The sequence below is a fragment of the Ahaetulla prasina genome, chromosome 2, assembly GCF_028640845.1.
Source record: "Ahaetulla prasina isolate Xishuangbanna chromosome 2, ASM2864084v1, whole genome shotgun sequence".
Taxonomy (NCBI): domain Eukaryota; kingdom Metazoa; phylum Chordata; class Lepidosauria; order Squamata; family Colubridae; genus Ahaetulla; species Ahaetulla prasina.
The window spans coordinates 272,943,272-272,966,728 of record NC_080540.1 but is presented as its reverse complement, the minus strand read 5'-3'; the positions used below and the strand labels follow the sequence as shown (position 1 = coordinate 272,966,728).

The window sequence follows — 23,457 nt, the reverse complement described above, 5'->3', positions numbered from 1 at the left end:
GAGTGCCACCCCAACGTGAGTAGGGCCATCAACTACTTGGGTCAGGTCCAAGGCCGTCATGGAAGCCATGAACTCCCGAGCTACCGTCGATGACGAGCCGGACGATGGCAGTTAAAGTCCCCACGACTAAAAGTCTGGGGGTCTCAACTGCCACCCCAGCAAGCACCTCCAGGAGCTCGGGCAGGGCAGCTGTCACGTAGCAAGGAGCCAGGTACGCGACCAGCAAGCCCATCTGACATCTATGACCCCATCTCACAAAGAGGGATTCGCACCCGGCGATCTGAGGTACAGTGGTCTCCCTCGGCTCTAGACTCTCTCTAATCACAACCGCCACCCCACCACCCCTACCCTGGCCCCTCGGCTGATGAAATGCTCGGAAACCCGGTGGGCACATCTGAACAAGGGGCACGCCCCCTTCTGGGCCCAACCAGGTCTCCGTAACGCCCATATTGACTCCTAGCAACTAGAAAGAAAGAAAGAAAGAAAGAAAGAAAGAAAGAAAGAAAGAAAGAAAGATAGATAGATAGATAGATAGATAGATAGATAGATAGATAGATAGATAGATAGATAGATAGATGAAAGATGATAGATGATAGATAGATAGATATTCTTTATTTCAGGACATTGTAACTGAGTCTATCCACCTCATTTATTTTTCTTTCCACCTTTCCAAGCATTAGAGTTTTTTTAGGGAGCTAGGTATTCACATTATGTGTCCAAAAGAGAATAATTTAAACTTGGTCATTTGTTCTTGATCTCTGAATTCATTTGTTCTATGATGTATTTGCTGTTTTCTTGCTTGTCTTTGGTATTCTCCTGAGTGTTCTCCAGTTCAAAAGTATCATGATTCATTCTATCCTGTTTCTTCAAAGTCCATTTTTTCTTCCATTGAATATCATAGGGACAGCAACAATCCTGATTTTTATAGGTAGAGATGCATTCCAGTCAGTGGTGGGTTGCTACCGGTTCTCCCTGGTTCTTGCGAACCGGTAGTAAACATTTTGAGTAGTTCGGAGAACCAGTAAATGCCACCTCTGCCTGATCCCGCCCCCAAACTATTGCTGCCTCTCGACTCCCAGCTGATCAGCTAGAAGGAAAAAATCAGCACTCACTTGACAAAGAAGAGGAAAAAAAAAACCAAGACACTGTGGCTTTAAACTGAGAAGCCAAGAAGCCTCCCAATTGATCAGCTAGAATGAATCAGGACTCGCTTCTCATCCAGGAGATCGCTTGGCAAAGAAGAATGGGGGGGGAAAAAAGACGCCATCGCTTTAAATTGACACAGCTGCTGGAAGGAGGTTTTTTACTTGCAGAAGCAGTTCATTTCTGGGTCAGCTGAACAACAAACTGGATAAGAGGAAGAATTCTTATATGGTTCTATGCTTTTGGAGTTTTGGGGTTTGTGCAACATGGGCTTCATCTTTCTAAAAAGGTTTGGGCGATTTCCATTGTGAAATATCCTATCTTGAATGAGTTTTCTGCATGCTTGTAAATGGAGCTGAACTTCCGTCTTCCACTTTATATTATCTCTAAGTACTGGTAGATGTTTTTTGCTTACAAAGTTTCCTTTATGCAGCTGGCAGGAATGTGGAGGGAATGGGGATTTTGAAGTAAACTTCCCCTGGAGTGGGGAGGGAATGGGGATTTTAGGCTTGCTGTCAAACATCAGCCATAATACTAATGACTGTTTTGAACAATATGCAGATTGTATTACGCAAATGTCTATTTTATATGTGAAATTATGACTGGAACCTATATTGGTTCACACTGTCAGGAAGTTTCTCCTTAGTTTTAGGTTGTTTCTCTCTTTGTTCAGTTTCCATCCATTGCTTCTTGTTTTGTCTTCTGGTGCTTCGGAAAATACATTGCGCCCCCCTTTTTTCTGGCAGCACCTTAAAAGCCTGTTGCCTATCACACTCTTGGGCAAAGCATGTGAGCCATTTCCTTCTTTCAGTGGTCCATGAAAGTACATCTATAGTATGTAGATACTAAAGTTGAAAAAAGATGAACAACATTTTTGCAGAACTATAGATATGTTGAGGCTGGGTGTGACAAGGAATGGCTGGGAGGGGAGGGGTCAGGTGAGGCATCCCTTGACATGAGTGACATTGTGTTGGCCATGCCTACCCAGTCACATGGCCATCAAGCCACACCCACTGTCACATGACCATCAAGTCACACCCACAAAATAAGCCATGCCCACAGAACCAGTAGTAAAGAAATTTAGAACCCACCCCTGATTCCAATATCTAAATATCAGGCATTTATGATTGTTCGACCTATGACATATTTCTTGACTGCTTGTTCCTTTATTGTTGATGTTTGCTCCTAAAAGACAGAAGCTAACTCCCACTTGAATATCTTCATTGTCAATTCGAAAGCTGGTTATTGTGCATAATTTTATTACTTTATACTTAATTTTAGTCCCATTTTTCCAATATGCTCTTTGACTTTTATCACTAGAACTTGTAGATTCTTTGCATTTTCAACTATCAAGACTATTCTTACTATCAAATAAACCACAATCTACATGTTTCACATCACATGCTCAACGCAAATCAAACTACTTTACAACTTGGCACATGTAAAAAAGGACAAGGCTTCAATTTCAGAATTCTGGCTACCTCCTTAAATATCTTGACCCCCAGTCCAGATACTAAGAGAAACAATAATTCAGAAAAGAAACAATAATAATTTGTCTTATGGAGTTCTTAAAAACAGTGGAAAAAGTGTGGTATAAATGCTTCCGTAGTATCTAAAAACCTTTCTTCTGGATTCATATGGCCTTGTTCAATCTCCTTGTTATTCTTAAGCAATCCTTCATGACTTGTAGTATCCCGTAAAAGCCTAAGATACTCAGGGTTGGGATCTGAATCATTTCCTCTCCTCTCATTCCAGAGATGCAAGCTGAGTGGAAAATTAGCTTTGATCAAAGAAGTAGAGATAATTAGTTTATATGAACATATTGGCGGCAATTCTATAAATAAAAAAGTGTTTCAAAACCAAGTTGTAGAGGGGATAAAAATACAAGATTAAGATAAGTAATAAAATCAGTATGTTGGTTTGAGAAATAATCTCCTGTATAATTTTTCTTCTTTTTCACTTGCTATTTCACTGCGTGAAAGGGAATGTATGTTAATGCAAAAGATGGTGCCAGCTGAATAGGAGTTGGAAAATTTAACAGCTTTCTCCATCTGAAACAGCTTTCTCCATCTGAATATTAATTGATTGAATCTAGTTTTGCTGGTAAACTATCATGAAATCATGGTTTAATCCAGCAACCTAATTAGTTTGGGAACCTGGTAGCTAAAGTTTCTTTTCTGCTCTGATGTACCTGTCTCCAATAGGATCTCAGTGCTTGAAAACGTTTTAGTGCTTCCCTTACCTGACATGACACCATTAGATATTTTATAAAAATTACGAAAGCTAAATCCAGAAAAGTTAGGAAATTCCTGGAAGCTTGGTTGTAAAGTGCAGGGAATCACGAGTCTAAACAGTTCGAATGAATATATAGTTTTTTCCCCTTTTAGCTTTTCCCTTTTAACTTTAAGCTCTCTACAAGAATCTGAATTACTAATGGTCAAAGCAAATTGGCAGTAGATAAGAGTCAACAGAATTCTAGGTGGGCTGGATTTAGATCTCTTGTGGGCAAAAGGGACTCAACACTGATGACATGTTTGACCTCTTCCTCGGGCTCAGCCTGGTCATTTCTTATATTGGTACTCAGACAAATCAGCTATCAGCAGGCACATAGAGGTAACCAACATTTAGACATCGTTCAAAATAGATAATAAAAAAGCTAAAAGGGGGGGAAAAAAGACTAGGGCAATTACTACCCTGATAAGGAGGCATTAATACCAGGATTAACACCAGACAAACCCTTAAGCAGTAAACAATAGCCTAATGAAGAAGATAATCATTCTCCCACCAACATTGGCAGGGTAAGCTACTCCTAAACAGGGAGCAAACCTCACACTCACTAGTACTGATGGTGTTACCTATTCAGGTAATGGATTATCTGTAAGGAAATAAAATTGTTCCATTTTGCTACTTCCTGTTTCATGTTGTACTTTTCTAGCTGGATTTTTTATAACTTTAATTTGTTGACTTGGTCTAGGAAGCAGCTTAATTTATATTAAAATTGACTAAGATGGTTGAGAGGAGTCACCAAATTTCAATCTGTCTAGGATCCTATAGGCATGAAATTCAGGGTACATTTTATTTTAAATGCCATCTCTGTTCAGTATTATTGAAAATAGCAGTTGAAGCAAAAAACACACAACTGAAGCTCTAAAATATTATTATTATTATTATTATTATTATTATTATTATTATTATTATTATTATTATTATTATTATTATTATTATTATTATTATTATTATTTATTGAATTTCTAGACCGCCTTTCTCCCGAAGGACTCAATAGGTTTAATGTTTATTTTTTATTTGTTGGCCTTTAACTCAGGCCTGAAAAAACATGGAACTCAGAGGTGTGCAATGTTCAAGCTCAATGCAAACAAAGATATTTCTGATCTGGCTATGCCTGGCACCTGTTCTTTAAAGGAGCTATGCCATTTCCTGGGCTGGCATGGGAGGCGTACGGATTCAAGAAAAGATCTGACTGTGTTTCAAGAGTGATGACTGGACAGTGACATAAGGTTGTATTCCATGGCTGTCTCTGTAATGTTTCTAGTACTCAAGGGCATATTTTTCTATCTCCCTTTTGAATCTCAGCAAAGACACTGTTCTTCAAAGAACAGTAGATAGGTACAGCAAGGCTGTCTTGTTTATATCAAAGTCAAATATTACATATTGCTAAACCACTGTTTTGTTGGCTGGGCAAATCTGGGAGTTAAAGTCCACATACCTTAAAGTTGCTAAGTTCGAAAAATACTGCTTTAAACCCTGCTAAACTTTTCTCAGTAGCAAAAGAGAAAAAACAGCATTCCCAGCCTTGCCCATGCTTGCTATAAAGCCATAGCCATTGTGCATCATTCTCACCCAAACTGCAATCCTTGCAATTGCTGAGTTACGTGCCTCAGCTACAAAGATTTTAACAAAGATTTTTCCCCTCTGAAATCATGACATTATTATAGATATAGGGAAACTTTTATAAAATATCACTTATCACTAGCTAAACCATCTACAAGAGAGGAGTGTCAAAATTGTTGGGGGGGCAATAAGTGGACTTTGTAAAAAATATACAAATAGAATGAGACTATTGCCTTATACACTGTAAGCCGCCCTGAGTCTTCGGAGAAGGGCGGGATATAAATGTAAACAAAAAAAAAAATAGTGGCCAAGATTGTGTGATCAAAATTCTATTGCTTTTACATATGTTGCACATGTGATGCACATCAACAAGAACAGGGTTTTGGTCATGGCTACTATCCTTTGACCTCATCTGCAACCCTGGATGCCCCTAGTTGAATCAGGATTGTTGACTCACTTCCATAATACCTAAGGACTAGGCAAAATTTCTAGACAAGTATCTTCTACTCATTCAATTATTTGTGAAGGAGAGAATAGAATTTTTGCAAAAGTAATCTATGTAGCAGGCATAGCTGTCTATAACCTTCACATAGCGATTTGTAATCCTCCTTTTTTTTCACTCATGTTTGTTTCTTAATGTAATTTTCAACAATTACACAGAGCGGGAAGAGCCATTGTGATGTATTGGTCTGGATGTTGGGCTAGAACTGGACAAGCCCCGATTCAAGTCTATTTTTAGCCATGGAAGCTCACAGCATCACTTTGGCTTACTCAATCTTTCTCAGCCTAATCTATCCATGGTGTCAGACCTGGGAGCCATATTGCCTTGGTGCCTTCAGGATCCAGGCCTGCCACAATCCTACCGTGGGAAGTTGGGAGAGGGGGCTGCATGAGTGAAGTAGAATTAGCCATAACAAAACTTCACAGAGAAGTTCAAGACCATGGTGTCCAACAGCTGTGCAGAAAAGAATGTGGAAGTTGTCTTCTGTACATGAAGGAACTGATTGTAGCAGTGGTGGACATGTGGGAGAAGTGGGCAAGGTCTTGAACTTTCTTTTGGGTGAGAAAAACCCAGAAGATCTCAGATTCGGGTTTTCCACAGATGTGCCAATATGGCATCTCCAATAAAAGTTAGCTTTGTGGAACTGCAAGTCTTGGAGTTTGATTTTGTTGGGGGTGTTACTTGGAACTGACACATTGGTTATGGAATGACATAAGCATGCCCACTTTGGTATCCTGTATGGATATTCTGCTTTCCTATGTGCATACATTCACTTACAGCAACATAATCAACAATCCAAGCAAACTATTTCAGAATTACTTGCCAGAATAAATTAACTATTTTCAGGAACAAAAGTTAAGAAAGAGAAAAGGTAGAGTGGAAGAGCTGTCACCTTATTCAGACTGAGAATCACTACATGCTTTTGCAGCTTTCAGTTTTTATTTAATTGATTATAGTTTATTTATATTATACTTACTGCCCCTTTCTACATTCATGGATACTTAGCAAGTCCCTTCCATGTAGTCATTTGTCTACAATCTACTTGCTTCAGCAAGAGGGTTACGTTTTTGGTTTGCAATAATCTTTCTTTCCAATCAAATAGTTATGCATTCCAGATACCAAGAAATGGTACATTCTTCATCATGACTTACTTGGAAGGCAAAATTTAGGCTTCCTGACCCTTGACTTCTGTCATTATCTTTTACTGCTTCCTTCAGGTATCCCTTGCTTAATTTGCTTCATATCTTGAGTCTCCAAATTGTTGGAATGAGGACTTCTAGCCTGGAAAATGCATTTGTGAGATGGAGACTTAATGATCCTGATGTGTCTCTTGTTAGAAAGGACCAATGGTTGGGTGAATTCATTTAATGTCACTGAATGCATGCTGTAAGAAACCCCTACAAGAATACTGAGATTCTATTTATATCCTAGAGACATTTTGGCTCCTGGGTTCAGTGACTGTATGCGTTTGCTAATTGTGCATGACCCCTATGGGAACCTGCCACTGAATCCAGGGAGAGACAGTAATAGGGCCCAAAGTATTTAGGAGGAGAAATTTGAAGAGTGCAGCATACTTCATCTACCAAAATTATACTCTTGCTTGCCAGGAAACCAATGTTTGCTCTTTTCTCATATTGCTTCTGCAGAAAGGTTATACGGATGGGCACACACAGATATAGAGGAAAATCCAGAAAGGGTTTCGGAAGCAACAGGATATCACTGGGTAGTGGAAAAGTCTCTGCTTTCTTTGTAAACAGAAACTGCTAGGATATAAAATCAAAACATTGGAATAAATGCAGTAGAATTTGGCAAACCCCCTTAAAAAAGAAAAAGAAAGAGAGAGAACATCCTGGCATATTTTGCTAAGCATGGTTAAGTAAACTTTGAATCTGGTTACAAACATATATGTAGAACAGTTGGCTTCATAGCTGCCAATAACAATAACTTTTACATTTCAACTGGGGATTATGTGAGCAAAGTTCTTGTTACTTTGTAGTGGTGGGTTGCCGCCGGTTTTACTACCGGTTCTATAGAACCGGTAGTAAAACTGGCGGGAGGCTCCGCCACCGACTGGATGTCATCAAAGATGAACTGCGCATGCACCGAAGTTTCTGCACATGTGCAGAAGCTTGGCAGACGTGTGAGTGAAGCAAGCACGTGAGCGTGATCCCATTGTGAACCGGTAGTAAAGGTAAGTAGAACCCACCCCTGCTTGTGCCCTTCATATATGGGTTCTACCTTTTCTTTTCTTTGAAATAATTATCCAAAATCTATAGCAATAGCATTTAGACTTATATATTGCTTCACAGTGCTTTACAGCCATCTCAAGTAGTTTACAGAGTCAGCATGTTTCCCCCAACAATTTGGGTCCTCATTTTACTGACCTCAAAGAGATGGAAGACTGCCGGTTCGGATCAAACTGCTGGCAGATGGCCTGCAATACTGCATTCTAACCACTGTCCAATCACAATTATAAATGTTATTGGTTATGAAAATGAAGGTGAAGATCTTGTTGCAGTGCTGAGAAAAATTACTCCTCCAAATGAACATCTACAGGAATGATTTTTAGTTATTTTGACAGCATTTTATCAGATTAAGTGCCTATAAAACTGTTCCTTGGCTCCTATGAACAGGAAAATTGTAAAAAAAAAATTGTCAGACATGTTATGGGATTTCACAATTCTAATGCAGGCAGAACATTCCAGATCTTGCATCTTCTTGAAGTAGATGGGGGGCAGGGGCGGGCAAAGCCCTTAAAAGTCTTTGTACTTTACTGGATTAGAATTCTTAGGACAGGGATTAATAGTAGAAGAACATAGAATTTGTTTAAATGTTTAGAAGATTTACTTAATAAAACATGAACAACTTGATAGAAGAATGAAAATTCACAATCACTTACTTGGCTGAGCCTGATTGTCTTTATATCTTGACCCAGGTCTGGCATTTAATTATCTGCACCTTCCCAGCCATTTTTAGAATATCCTTACGATTTATATTGATACTGATTGTTTCCTGATTGCTTATTTGTACCCTATGACTATCAATAAATGTTGTACCTTATGATTCTTAATGAACGTATCTTTTCTTTTATGTACACTGAGACCATATGCACCAAGACAATTCCTTGTGTGTCCAGTTACTTGGTCAATAAATAAATCTGTTCTATTGTATTTTATATTTATTAATTGGACTGTGGCCTTGAAGATTTTTTAATTCCTCTGTGCAATTCCCAAATAATATGAAATATTTCCACTGCTCACAGTGTTGTTTAATGCCAATGTGAATTTACCCATGTAGTAAGGCTATAATATTATTATTTTCTTTATTATTTTTACTCACCCTCTTATTGGTATTATGATGATGATGATTCTGTTGTTTTGCATGCTTCTGTTCCAGAGACAAATTCGTTATGTGTTTAGTCACATGTGGTCAAATAAAGAATTCAATTCAATTCAATTCAATTCTGATAGCGGTGGACCTCATGAGCTTTAAATCTTCAAGGAAGTTGGTGATCTAACTTGTGATTTCATATTATAAAATAAATAATAAATTCCTATTAATATATTTCCAGATGTTTACCAGCGATGGGCCAGTTTTGTTTCAGTTAGTCCTATTCCTGGCTATAGTTTATAATTTATTACTTTTCATGGGATTCCCTGATCATTTTGCTTCCTTTTCTTGGCGCAAGGATTGTTTACTTCATAGAAGTGTCTTGCATGTAGAAATTAAAATATATTCTTATATTCAGATTGACTCAGGAAGGCAATATCTTGTGGATGGAATGTGAAGTTCTGGCTCATTAAATTATGAGTTGCCCAAGCAGTGTTGTGGAAATGTCTCATATTTCATTATTCTGTCAGCTCTCATCTTTGGAGAGCTGCCTTATCTTGCCATGTTGCTGCCTTATCTTGCCATGTTTCAATTAAACCCCACTGGATTTTTCAAGGATGATACCATTGTGCTTGTTCACAGAGTTTTCTATCAATGTGTACTCTAAGCTATGCATTTCCCTTTCCTTAGACAAACTCAGAAATTTCATCAAAACTTTCCTAGGAAATTCCAAACAATCATTTGAACCCAGCTCATCTTTTTTTGCTTATGGTGTAGCTTTACTTCAGATCTCATGTTTGATTAGTAGATGGCACTCTTAACAATTGCTCCTTTGATATCTTCATTGATTTCTTTTTTGGCCTGATTTAGACACTTCAGATTGTTTGTCAAACCTAATTGATCCTGGGTCTCACTAGGAACAAAATCTTCAGGGTTGTGGGCAGGGCATCATGATCCAAGTCCCTCCCCTTTTTGATACACATCACATGCATATCTCAAAGACCTGGATTGTAAAGTTGCATCAACCATCTTTCAGATATTGACCTTACTTATCTACAGATACCCTCATGAAAGAAATAAACAAAAAAAATGCCCTTATTCTATTTTGTATTTTGCCACATCATTTCTCAGCTGACTTCTTCGGAATTTGCAAATTGATATTTTATGTAATATATATTTAGCTGATTTAAATTCTAAATGTGTTTTTAAATTCACCTCTGCTTGGACAGAATTGTAAACTTGTTAGTATAACTACTGTTTACTCTCACTTTGTATACCCTTCAACCAAATGTTGCTGAGGTTAAATAGTTTAGATTTGGAGAAATGACAAACAGATTCCAACTTTCCAAACATTACAAGGCAGTCAACCTCTGAAGCATTTTAACAGGAACCAACAGGAAGTGGCTTCGGTGGAAGTAGACATTCACTTATAAACTGAGTGAGACCAACAAATCCTCTTCATCCCTCCCTCAGCCTAAGCGAGTCTTGCCTCTTCTTTCCATGCAGGCATATTTTTGAATCGCTTTATGACCCTTTAAAATAATAAAATAAAATGCTTTTATTGATAGTGGCTTATGCCCGGTACTCTGGAATATTAATGATTTTAATTTCTAAATTCTCCATGTCACTTTTTTTCTGGTGGGTTAGAAATTGTCTGTCAGTGAGCCAGTAGCCCACATAGGGATGTTGATTCTTCTGCTACCACTGTTGTTTACTTTATGTATAAAACACTGGCTGCTTTCTTGCTTATTACATTGTAGTGCTTTCATCTAGGCTGCCAGATTTTGCCATATGATATGCTCCAACCTATTGACTGACCTATAGCCCTTCCATAATTAGGCTAAATCTCTGTCTCCTGTTTTATAGATCCCAGAATTCAGATCTACAATGGTTTTAGAATCTAGCAAACATATGGAAGGCTAAAAATATATTGGTGTGATCACATTCCATATGATGGAATGCAATGGTTCTAAAATAATTGCAAGAATCAAAATCGAGGGCAAAGCTGCCAATGACAACCAGAGATATTGTCTCTACTAGGGACATAGCGAATGTGCTATATTAGTGCCACTTCTGTTCTAATGAATAGTGCCAGCCCTGGAGGCCATCTTTTTCTTTGGATCTTCAGGATTACCACACTTAGCGCTGTGGGAAACTGGGAGGAGGGATAGGATATAGTGGTGGAGATATTTAGCCATAATTAGATTCCTTTCTCTGAGAGTCAAGGGCATTTGAGCCTGCACCTGGAGTGGTGTGACTGGGAGGCATCTTCAGTTGGGATGGTGCATCGATTGGACCATGTGATGGACATGTGGGTGCAGGGGAAGGGACTTGGACTTTATTTTGGGTGGGGAAAACCTGGAAGTTTTCTGATTTGGGTTTCACCAGATGTGCCAATGTGACATCTCTAATAAAATGGAACTTTCATTGGGGGTATTACTTGGAACCCTGACAAATAGTTTGGCTGCCCATCTGCCATATCACCTCTCTTAGAGTCTGGACCACAGGCCCAACTCATCAATGATGTTCTCAGAAAGAGACTTGGATTGCTGCTGGAAGTGCTATGAGAAGAAACAATGGATTGGTCTAGTATGTTGTAGTGGTTAATCTGTGGGATTAGGATTGAAGAAAGCGAAAATATACTTTGGCCAAGTCACTTTATCTCAGCCTATGTTACTCCACAGGAGTGTTCTGCGAAAGAATAAAAGGAGAGAATGCAATGTATACCACCTTGAGCTCCTTGAAGGAAGTCTAGTTATCAATTAATCAAACAAACAATCATGTTCCTATGACTTTTCTTATTGCTAGGTAGCAATAGCACTTAGACGATCACTCCATGGTGCTTTTCAGCCTTCTGTAAGTGATTTACAGAGTCAGCATATTGCCCCCAACAATCGGGATCCTCATTTTACTGACATTGGAAAGATGGAAGGTTGAGTCAACTTCGAGCTGGTCAGGATTGAACTCCTGGCAGTGGGCAGAGTCAACCTACAATGCTGCATTCTAACCACTGACCCCCACGGCTCTTGATTACAATATATACCTCTGCCATTCTTGTCATTTTGGAATTATCTATAGGAAGCACTTCAAAACCATATTGCTATAATACATTTCCACGTCTATCATGTTGTGAATTGTTTGTTGTTATTTTTTTTTTGCTTTCTAGATGCTCCAACATTAGATATAGACAATTCCAACTTTGCCCCATAGGTTGTATCCCCTATGTGCTTTGGGACTTCCTATTTGTTTGTATTGGCCATAATGATTCCCAAACTGCTTAAACTGAATCCAAAATACAGCTCGATTTGGAAAGAATATTTCAGACAGCCTGATAGTAAATAGTACAATTGGAAAATAGTCCATAGGAAGCCATTTCAAATGAATCCAAAGGTCACCAAATCAATATGCTCCCTGGAATTGCTAAAAAAAAATGTTTTCAAAGCAGTCCTAGAATTGTATGTTTTAAAATAGTTTCTTCCACTCTCTACCCCAGCATAATATTAAATGGCAAAAGATATTTGAGAAAAAGCTATATTAATGGAGAAATCTGCTTTTCAAAAGAGAATACTATTTTGAAAACCCCATTGACTGAATGAAAATCTTAAAGTTAGGAAAACAAACTCTTTAATTCCCAGTTGCAGAAACTTCCTTCAATTAAATCTAGCTCTTTTTTATCCATACTAGAACCAAATTGTTAAGTAATTTGAATCTAATTATTGCCTTTATAGTTATGACTCTGTCCAAATCTAAATAAAACAGAAGTATACGCCTTCCATCTAAACAATCACGCAGCAAATAAAGAGTCAAATGTTTTGTTTTGTTTTGTTTGAAGGGGGATGAAACACAACTGCCACCACAAATATCTTGGAATCCTTGATTAATTCCTTACATTTGGAAAACATCTTCAATTTTTCACAAACATCGAAAACTTTCCACACCATTCTCATGACTTCATGTTCTTTTTAACATTGCCTCCTGCCCCATCCTATCTCAGGTGATAACAACCAATAGCTCAAGAGTGGAATAAGATAAGCCCATCAACTCCTAGAGATCTACCAATACATAAAATATTAGACTGTCTACCTCTCACCAAGCTTAAGTCTAGAAAATCAATTGAGAAAACATACCACCATTTATGATTCAGATGAAAAATAGTGATTAAAATGGGTGACCTTTAATAACCAAACAGATCATGCAAATCCAAAAAAACCGTTGTTGTCCTGAAAAATATGGAGCCACCTGAATAGAATCAGGAGAGGCCATATCAGAATTATGGCAAAGGTCTTTAGGTGGAGAGTAGCCTACAATGTGACTGTAGTACATCAGAACAAAGGATAATATGAGAATATCCCCTCAGGATATCTGAGAATATCCCCTCAGGAAATTTCAAGGCAGCACAGCCACACCAGAAACAGATGGTTAGCTTTAGAGGTGGTTGCACATATTCTTACCACAGGTTCACTCCGCACACGCACCCTAGCTTTGCGTGCAAGCGCATCTTCCGTGAATGCAGCTAGCCTTCTGTGCATGTGCTTTGTCATACGTGCGCCTTCCACGCATGTGCCCAGCCTCAAAACATGGCTAAATAGGATGGTATTACATGCAGTCAATGCTACCGATTCACCGAACCGGTCTGAAGCGGCTGAATACCACCATTGGTTAGCTTCTTTAGATATCAAATTATAACATTTATCCTATTGTGATTCTCTGGTGCCATATTATGGTGATTGGCAATTGGTAAATTGGTGAAATACGGGAACTAGATGATAGTCTAACTTCAGAACTACTGTAGTAGAAGGTAAATAGAAATAAGAATCAGTGATGAAGTCAAATTCTTTTAAATAACACATAGCTGTAGATTTCAACTAGTGATAGGCATTTGCAGATACAGCTGACTTCATTATCCAGTATATTAAGCTTTCAGTTAAAGTTGTAGTGTGGTTTTCTAGAGAAGGTAATTACATATCAATCTGGCATACATCCAAAGTAGTGTTATACTATAAAATACCAGACTGCAGTGTAAGAGAAGAAGGTAATGGAATTCATTTGTCCTTTCTTGCATTCTTGTTAAAAATCCTCTTTTGATGTTCCTATTTCTATTGGAAATAAGTTCTCTATTTGGAATTTTAATTCCTTCTCTGCTGTGAGCTGCCTAGAATATTTCTAGAAAACAGTGTTAAGGACAAAGCAGTTGCAATTTTATAACAAGCAACCTTGGGCCTATAGGCTAATATGACCTGCAAGTGGGTTTCCCTTAAGGCCACAAAGTTCTTCCCAAGGCCTAACGCCTTTTTGAATCTGGCCCCATATTACTCTGAGAAAAATGGGTCAGCTATTCAAAAGAGTAGTGGGGAGAATAATAATAAAGTAAAAAAGTATAAGAACTACACATTAGAAAATATGAAACCAGGATAAAAGATGAAGAAATCATGGCATTATTATGTGATATGAAGAAAAAAAATTGTCAGCTTGATTGTGTTAGTATACTTATTAATACATGGTACCATGGATGTCCCTGAACTTGAGTAGAACAAGAAAAAAATAGTATGAGAAGTAGGAAAATTATGAAGCAAGGGAAGTCATTAATCAACTAGATGTGTCCTTATATAGCTAGCCTACAGTAGAAAGAATTATTTTTATCCAGGGCAAAAATAAAACAAAATATCCCTTCCCCTATAAACACCCCCACACACCCCCACAGAAACAAAGGACAAATATGCCACACTAATTTTTTAGACCACCTGTTAGAACTAAAACTTAAATAAAAATGGATGATGTTCATAGCTTAATACTTTGTTTGGAAATATAGCCACAGCTCAGAAAAAAAAGCAAAGATCAGATAGAGGGATCAGCACCTCTTGGAATGTGGTAAACTCATTAATTTCTCAAAAGGGGATCACTGAGCAAACACATAAGATGAGTGAACAGCAATTTGACAGTGGAGTTGGAAAAAGCAGAGAAACAAGTAACAAGTAGAACATAAAACCAAGGAGGGGAGACATATTGCTGATTGTTTACTGTCAGTTGACTTCCTGGACGGTTGCCCATTGAATATGATTGGAGCGCTGGCCTTGCTAATCCTAGCAATCAGACATAGGAACCTTGTTTGCAGATACCAAGCCAACAAGGGGAACAAATGGGAACTTTATTATTATTATTATTATTGAGGGTTTTTAGTGGGGCTTTTATAATTTTACATCCCTATTTTAATTATTTAGTGCATTGAATCAGTTTTTTAACCAATATTGTATCTTAACTTTTTTGATATCTATGTTTTATTTATGATGTGCACCGCCCTGAGTCCTCGGAAAAAGGGCGGTATAAAAATTTGAATAATAAATAAATAAAATAAATAAACTTGGTAAAAAAGCCAAAGAGGGGACTTTTTCTTGTTAGGTTTTTTTTTTTTTTTGCTCCTTTCTTTTTCTTCTATCCCCTCTCTCTTCAGTTAAAAGCACAGGCACCTTTTGGGAGCCTGTAAAAAAAACAACCCAATGGGAAACATTCATGAAGAACTTAGGCAGGGACATCTCCAAGCAACATGAATAGCAAGCAAAGCAACATTTATCTTCTTACCTGAAGAAAATTCAGTCTACATTTGTTCCAAGAACAAGCTGATTTCTGAAGAGAAGAGTTTAATGAGAGAAAGGCTATGCTGATATGGTACATTACAGAAAATTAGAAAATTCAAGGCAAAGCAAGTGAAGTTCCCCAGGAGGGCAGAGAAGTAAAGAGAACACCAAACAACTAGGGATTTTTTTTTTCCCCAGAGAGGTAATGAAGGCAGTGGACAGATATAACCAGAGGTGGCATTCAGCCGGGTGAAGTGGTAGTGGAAATTGCAGGTGGGCCCGCACCTTCCCACCCATCCTGGCTCTATGCCGTCCTATTTAGGCACGTTTCTGAGGCCAGGCGCATGCGCAGAAGGCACGTGTGCGAGCAAATCACATGCGCAGAGGCCGGGTGCATGTGCAGAAGGCACGCGTGCAAGGCAAGCATGTGCACGCAGGGTGAACTGGTGGTAACAAAATGTGAAACCCACCTCTGGCCAAATGTGAAACCCAAAGAAGCAAGAAGATTAGGAAGCACACGGTGACCCATAACATTTCTTCCTCTAGAGCAGGGGTCTCCAACCTTGATCCCTTTAAGACTTGTGGACTTCAACTCCCAGAGTTCCTCAGCCAGGTTTAAAGGGACCAAGGTTGGAGACCCCTGCTCTAGAGCACAGATTTGTAACCTGAGGTCTATGGATCCCTTTGGGATCTATGGGTAGATTTTAAGAGGCCAGTGAACTTGGATGAGAAAAAAGGAATCTAAACAAAACTTGATTCTTAGGGAGTTCCCAATCAAACACAGATATTTATAAACAATGACAAAGAACACCCATTATTTTTAATTGGGGAAAAGTAACATAATTTCATAAAATCTTATGCAATGAGTAGGAGACAAAGTCTGGAGAATTCAATTGCAGCAAGGAATCACAACCTTGGAACATGACGCGATGGATGGCAATCGAGAAATTGGATGAAATCAGTACAGAGGAATGAGTGAGACAAAGGCTCAACTAAATTTAATTTAATTTAAGCTTAAATGAAATTAAAATGAAATGAAATTTAAATAGTTATGTAATAGTTTCTGTTAGATTCGAGCAATAACGAGGCAGGAGACCAGGGTAGTGACAACAGCTCTTTACTATATGGTGAACCCAGCAACCGGGCTGGGGAAAAACCTCTCCTTATATACAGTTTAACCGGCGGCTTCAACCAATCAGCAACGTGCTTGTTTCCCGCCAAAATATTTAAAGATACATTACACTCCTTCCCTCCCAGAAAACACTTTACCTATATATTTACATTATATTTACATATTACTTTTCAACGTAATCACGTAAATAGACTGGGCGTCTCCTGACTCTTTCGGACCTGCGCAGTACATTCTCTGGGAGCGGGTCGAGTTGACCGGAGGGGCTGTTTGCTCCTCTCGGCTCCTCCTCTAGGCCATCCGGCCCTGGATTATTTGCCGAGTCGTCCCTGCTGTTTTCTACTGGAACCTGTGGGCGTCGCTGGACCTCCGGGAATTCAGTTAAGTCCTGCGATTTTCCCGGGTTTGAGTCAGCTGTTGGTTCAAACATGGTATAGTCAGGGCCTGTTTCGTCTGACTCGGATTGTTCGGCTAACCGTTTCCTCAATTGATCTATATGTCGCCTCCATACTCGGCCATCCTCTAACTCTACCAAGTATGATTTGGGACCTGTTATGTTTAGAATTTTTCCTGCTACCCAGATCGGGCCCTCACCATAGTTGTGTGCCCATACCCGGTCGCCTATTTCCATCCCTCTTGTTTTTTCGAGTCCCCCCTTGTAACCCTCTGGTGTATAGTTTGGATTTAAACGGTCTAGTGGGCACCTGAGCTTTCGGCCCATTAGTAATTCGGCAGGGCTTCTGCCGGTGGTGGCACAGGGGGTTCGGTGTTGGACGGCCAGGAAAACATCTATTTTTGATTGCCAGTCGCCTGGCTTGAGTCTGGACAATGCCTCTTTCGCGCTTCGGACGAAACGCTCTGCAAGGCCATTCGTCGCAGGGTGGAAAGGCGCCGAGAGGGCATGCCGGATGCCCTCTTCTGCCAAGTATTCCTCAAACTGTGTTGCCGTGAATTGCGGGCCGTTATCGGATACCAACGTGTCGGGCAACCCATGTGTTGCAAATAGGTGCCGTAGGACTGAGATCACGGCCTCGGCTGTCATGGATCTCATGAGAATGATTTCCAGCCATTTGGAGTAGGCATCGACTACTACCAGGAAGGTTTGGCCGTGGAAGGGGCCGGCAAAATCAATGTGGATTCTAGACCAGGGCCCTTGGGGTCTTTCCCATTCCCGAACCGGGGCCGTTGGGGGTAGAGGTCTGGACTCCTGGCAGGCCTGGCATTTCCCTACCCTTTCAGCAATTTCTGAGTCCATTAAGGGCCACCACACATAGCTTCTCGCTAGACCCTTCATCCTAACGATCCCTGGGTGACCCTCGTGCAGGAGATCCAACACCCTTTTTCTTAATTTCTCTGGGATCACCACTCTATCCCCCCATAGCAGGCACCCCCCTTGAGCCGAAAGTTCCCACGCTTTTTACAAATTCTTTAAAACGCTCGCCCGGCGCAGCGGGCCACCCTCTTTGTACCCAACCGAGTACAGTCCTCAAAGTAATGTCCCGGTATGACGCCCGAGCCACCACCTTAGATGTGGCTGGGCCCGGGTCCAGAGAGGCAATTAACAGGAAGGGCGCCCCGAGTGGGGTCTTCGATCGCCCCTGGTAGTGGGCATCTGCTTAAGCGTCCGCATGCCCCAACTCTTTTCCGGGTCGATGCTGCAGTTTGTAGGAATAGGCGGCTAAGAAGATAGTCCATCGGGTCAATCGTGGCGAAAGTGCCACAGGCGTTGGGCGGTCGCCAGCCAGTATCCCTAACAGAGGTCTATGGTCCGTAACAATTTCAAAGTCTCTACCAAAAACGTATTCATGAAACTTTTTTACCCCTGACACAATGGCTAGCGCTTCCTTATCCAACTGGCTATAGTTCCTCTCTGTTGAAGACATCGTTCTGGAGTAGAAGGCTATTGGGGCTTCTGTGCCATTTGGAAGTCTGTGGCTGAGCACAGCCCCCACCCCGTAAGGGGAAGCATCGCAAACCAATAATAATGGCAATGAGCTATGATACTGAATCAGTAAGCTATCGCTCGAGAGTAGGTTTTTTACTGCTTCGAAAGCCCTAGCTTCCGACTTTCCCCAAGACCAAACAGTGTTCTTTCCCAGAAGCTTATGTAGCGGCTCGGCGACGGTTGCCTTGTTTTTTAAAAAGACCGCGTAAAAATTCACTAGCCCCAGGAATGCCTGTAGCTCTGTTTTGTTTTTGGGCGCTGGAGCCTTTCGAATTGCCTTGACCTTGCTTTCAGTGGGGTGAATTCCCTCCTTGTCTATTCTGTAGCCCAAGAACTCTACGGATTCTACCCCTATCTGGCATTTATTCACTTTAACCTTTAGACCGGCTGACCGGAAAATGCCCAGAACTTTTCTCAAACGCTCCCCCAATTCTTCTAAATTTTCGGCTGATATCAATACATCATCGAAATAGGGGACTACCCCTGGGAGCCCTTGCAGAAGTCGCTCCATTAGATTTTGGAATAGACCAGGTGCCACACTCACCCCAAATTGTAATCGGGTACACTTGAAAGCACCTCTGTGAGTTACAATCGTTTGGGCTTCGGCTGTGTTGGCGTCTACGGGCAGTTGTTGATAGGCTTGAGCCAAATCTAACTTTGCAAAGACGTGCCCTTGCCCCAGCGAGTGCAGCAAGTGTTGCACCACGGGAACTGGGTAAGCGCTTTTCTGTAAGGCTTTGTTTAACGTCGCCTTGTAGTCAGCGCAGATTCTAACTGACCCATCTGGTTTCACTGGGGTGACGATTGGCGTCTCCCACTTTGCGTGATCGACTGGCACCAGAATCCCCTGATTTATGAGCTTGTCTATCTCCTTGTCAATCTTAGGTTTAAGGGCAAAAGGGACTCTCCTTGCCTTTAACCTAATGGGGGCTACCTGGGGGTCTAAATTGAAGGAAATAGGGGTCCCTTTGTACTTGCCCAGGCAGTCCTTGAAGACATCTTCGAACTCGTTCATGAGTGTGTCTCTTAGGTTACAGTCACTTCTGTAGATGCCAGTCACTCCCATGCCCAATGCACGGAACCAGTCTAGTCCCAACAGACTTGGCAGGGTCCCTTCGACTATCGTGATGGGCAGGGTCTTCTTGTGTGGTCCGTACTCGACGCGGACGGAGGTGGTCCCTCGAACAGGGATGCGATTCCCTTGGTAATCGTGCACTCGTAGCCGTTGTGTTTGCAGTTTGCGTTTGGCGGTTTTCGGCAAAGCTTTTGCAAAAGTGTCCCAGGACATGATTGTGATCGCTGACCCTGTGTCCACTTCTAGTCGGCACGGCACTCCTTCAATCTTCGGTCTGGTGAAGATTTTCTTCTCGACTCGGGTTGCTGCACGGCCTATTACCACGGTCGTTCGATTTGAATTCACGCCCTTTTTGTTTTGACCAATCGCGGGTCGCCTTGCCGATCCTGCGCTCTGATTGGTCGATTTGAATTTTCGGCGGGAAGGTTGGGGTGCTCGACAGACTTGAGCCAGGTGCCCTTCTTCTCGCACCGCCGACATGTAGCGTCCTTGAACTTGCATTGTTGACGCTGGGGTTGCCCTCCGCAACTTCCGCATTCATCCCGGTCTTCTTTACCCCTTCTCTCGGTGAGGCAAACTCCTTCCTCATCCTCGCCGTCTGATTCGGTCTGGATTTCTTCGTTGTGGACCGGGGTTACTTTCGCACTCGCCGTTGGCATGAGTGGCTTTTGTAGGGTTTCCGCCACTTGGGTGGACATCTCATGAGCTCTGGCTTCGTCCAGAGCGTTTGCCAGCGTTAGATTGCTTTTTGATAGCAGCCGCCTCCGCAAACGCATGTCTCTGACCCCACGGATGAGTTGCTCTAGTAGCTCCTCGTCCAAATCTCGGTACCCACAATCTTTGGAGGCTTTCCTCAGGGCAGCCATGTACTCGCTGATGGATTCGCCCTCTTGCTGTCTGCGCTCTCCAAATTCAAAACGCCGTACGTACTTGGACGGTGTAGGCGCGAAATGGTTCTTCAATAGATTTTGCAGAGTTTGCCACGATATCGATTGTACCGGCGTTGGCTCTGCCAGGGCTTCCGCGATGTCGATGACCTCGGGACCGCAGTGGCTCAGGAAATATGCCCTTTTGCGGTTGTCCGGAACTCCTTGCAACTCATTTGCCTCCAGGAAGCTCTCGAAACGGGTCATGTACGTTCCCCATTTCTCCCTGGATGGGTCAAACGGCGCGGGCAGAGTGTAGCTTGCCATTGCTGCGATTCTGCCCTGAGCTTTGCTGGGTTCGGTTCTTTCGTGCGTTCAGCTCGTTCCTGGTGCTCTTAACCTCGAAATCCCACCTTCATCGCCAGTGTTAGATTCGAGCAATAACGAGGCAGGAGACCAGGGTAGTGACAACAGCTCTTTACTATATGGTGAACCCAGCAACCGGGCTGGGGAAAAACCTCTCCTTATATACAGTTTAACCGGCGGCTTCAACCAATCAGCAACGTGCTTGTTTCCCGCCAAAATATTTAAAGATACATTACAGTTTCCCCTTCCTGTCACATTGCAAATTACAGATGAACAGCACCCAAGGCTGGGCATGATATACGTGTGGCATATGGGACAGAAGTTACATACCTCAGTTAGATTATTGTCCTTTATAAACAAAGTAATGGAAACTGAATTTCACATTGTCTTCTTCAGCTAGACAATACATACTAAAAATACTGTAACAACATTGAGTCAAACCAGCCATATTGGTCCTTTAATCAGGTTTCCCTGCAGCTATCTTAAATACTAAATATTTATTTAATTCCATTAATATGAAATTAACAGTCATAAAAACCTAATACAAAAAAATTTAAGAGTCACAAAACAAGTTCAACATGAATCAGTAAAGGAAACAATGATTAAACAAATAACACTATGGTAACACCACACACACAGGGGCAGCATCAATACTCAAAAAACCCTGTGGCACAAATCCATTTTTGCAGCTTTTCAAAAAGCTACTGCAGCTTTTTGAGGCCTCTAGAGCAGCAGTGTCAAATTCGTGGCCTGCAGATCAGATGCATCACACGCTGGCCACGCCCACCCCCAGTTTAGCGAAGGGGAAAAAAGTCACAATATGTCACATCATGACAATGTGATGCTGCAAGTTTGACACCCCTGCTCTAGAGCAGCGGTCACCAACTGGTGGTCCGTGGACCACTGGTGGTCCATGAGAAAATTTTGGTGGTCCACAGAGAAATTATTTGCATTTTTTATATTGCACTAAATCAGGGCTCCTCAAATTACAACCCCTGGGACAGATAAGTGCAACAAACGTTTGTGATGCTTCTCCTTCTTCAGGGTCTTTTTATGAGGATACAAATTCTGACTTGGGTCTGCTTCCTCCTGGTGTGGGACTTTGGGCAAAGGCTGGAGGGAAGTGCTGTTGGTGGCAAAGAGCTGGAGGCCTTGTTCCAGTGGGACTCCATCATGGCCTAGAATTGGCTGACCATCTCAGCCCGCTGAGCCTCCAGGCACCGGTACATGGCCTTGCAGAGGCCCTCAGGTCTTCCCTCTGCTTGGAAAACCTATGCTCGTAGTCCTCAGTGAGGTGCATATACTGAGCTCCTTCTCAGTCAGATCCAATTTGAACTGAGCTGTTTTGCTAACTCTTTTTTGTGGTGGCTGCTTAGCTCCAACAACTACTTCCTGTTGGGTCCCTAAGGAGCCCAGTTGGGGAGGTGAGGAATGGCTGTGAGGGGAGGGGTGAGTAGAAGCTGGTGAGGTGTCCTTCGATTTGAGTGACATTGAGTTGGCCACACCCACCATGGGCTACCTAGCCATGCCCACCCAGCCGGTCATTAGGTAGCTCATATTAGTGGTCTGCAGGATTTAAAATTATGAATTTAGTGGTCCCTGAGGTCTGAAAGGTCAGAGACCCCTGCTCTAGAGGAAAGTGGAAGCTACCACAAAAAACCCCCACTTGTTTTGAGATTCTACATATATCCCTTTCTTCAACATCTTCAGAGGAAGAGAAAGAATGGGATAGAGTCCTATGTAGAAGAGATAGTTCTGCAAAGACTTGAATGGTAACAGTGAGGCGATCTTAACTTAGCCATTCTAGCACTGCCCTACATTTTAGTTCTTTGCTGATTTTTTAAAATGAACATTAAAAAAAATCTGTTGTCAATATCATTGGAAAATAATTGTGCCGAGATCCACACCTTGATATCTTGCAAGCAATTTTTTTTTCTTAGATGTTTTGCCAGATGGGTCATATTGTGCAGGTGCTCCTATTGAAGAGCTTTGCCCACAGTCATTCGTTTGCATTTCATTTGCAGTGCAAGCACCCACACAACGCCAGATGGAAATGGCTGTGTATTGTATATCTAGAAAGAAAGCAATATATTACAGCAGTCAAGCTTGTGACCAGCAACATTCCCAAATAATATTGGAGTTAAGGGGTTGAGTTTAGGGATTTAGTAAATGGCAGTCTCTCTGACCTTAATTACTCTAATGCCTCCTCTAATCCTATCAGGGCTCTGTAAAAGAAATGCACTGCTAGTATCTGAACAAAAGATTACCCTGTCTCCTTAAGCTGGTGCATTTGGGCACATCATGTTAAAAATTCAAAACAATGTAATACAAGTCACCTGTTGCCCAGGAAACTTCTGCTTTCAGAGAGCATGGAAAACCACATTAATCAGTCCTGATGGCTGGCCTTCTATGGCTTTTTTCTTTTTTTCATTGTGCTCAGCATCGCAGCTTTGGCAGAAGAAAAGGCAGTGCAGGAGACATGTTATCTGACACTTTTGACCTGCTCCTACACCAATATTCAGGGCTAAACTCACAAGGGAACTGGTGGAAATATTACACATGTATATTCACACACATCCTTGGATTCTTAATTACAATGATGTGCGCGGAAGGTTCCCCCTTCTATACCTTTTGCTATGTACCGTATTTTTCAGATTATAAGCACACCTTTTTCTCCCAA

The 23,457-nt window shown here is 41.4% G+C and overlaps 1 protein-coding gene across 1 annotated transcript; it reads right to left on the bottom strand.

Moving 5' to 3' along the window:
* Positions 1-17,207: 17,207 nt before the first annotated feature.
* On the bottom strand, positions 17,208-17,900 carry LOC131193282 (uncharacterized protein K02A2.6-like; the record flags this gene model as incomplete). Its single annotated transcript, XM_058173298.1, has 1 exon — positions 17,208-17,900. A coding segment is annotated over one exon (693 nt), but the record flags the coding sequence as incomplete, so codon positions are not given.
* Positions 17,901-23,457: the final 5,557 nt, after the last annotated feature.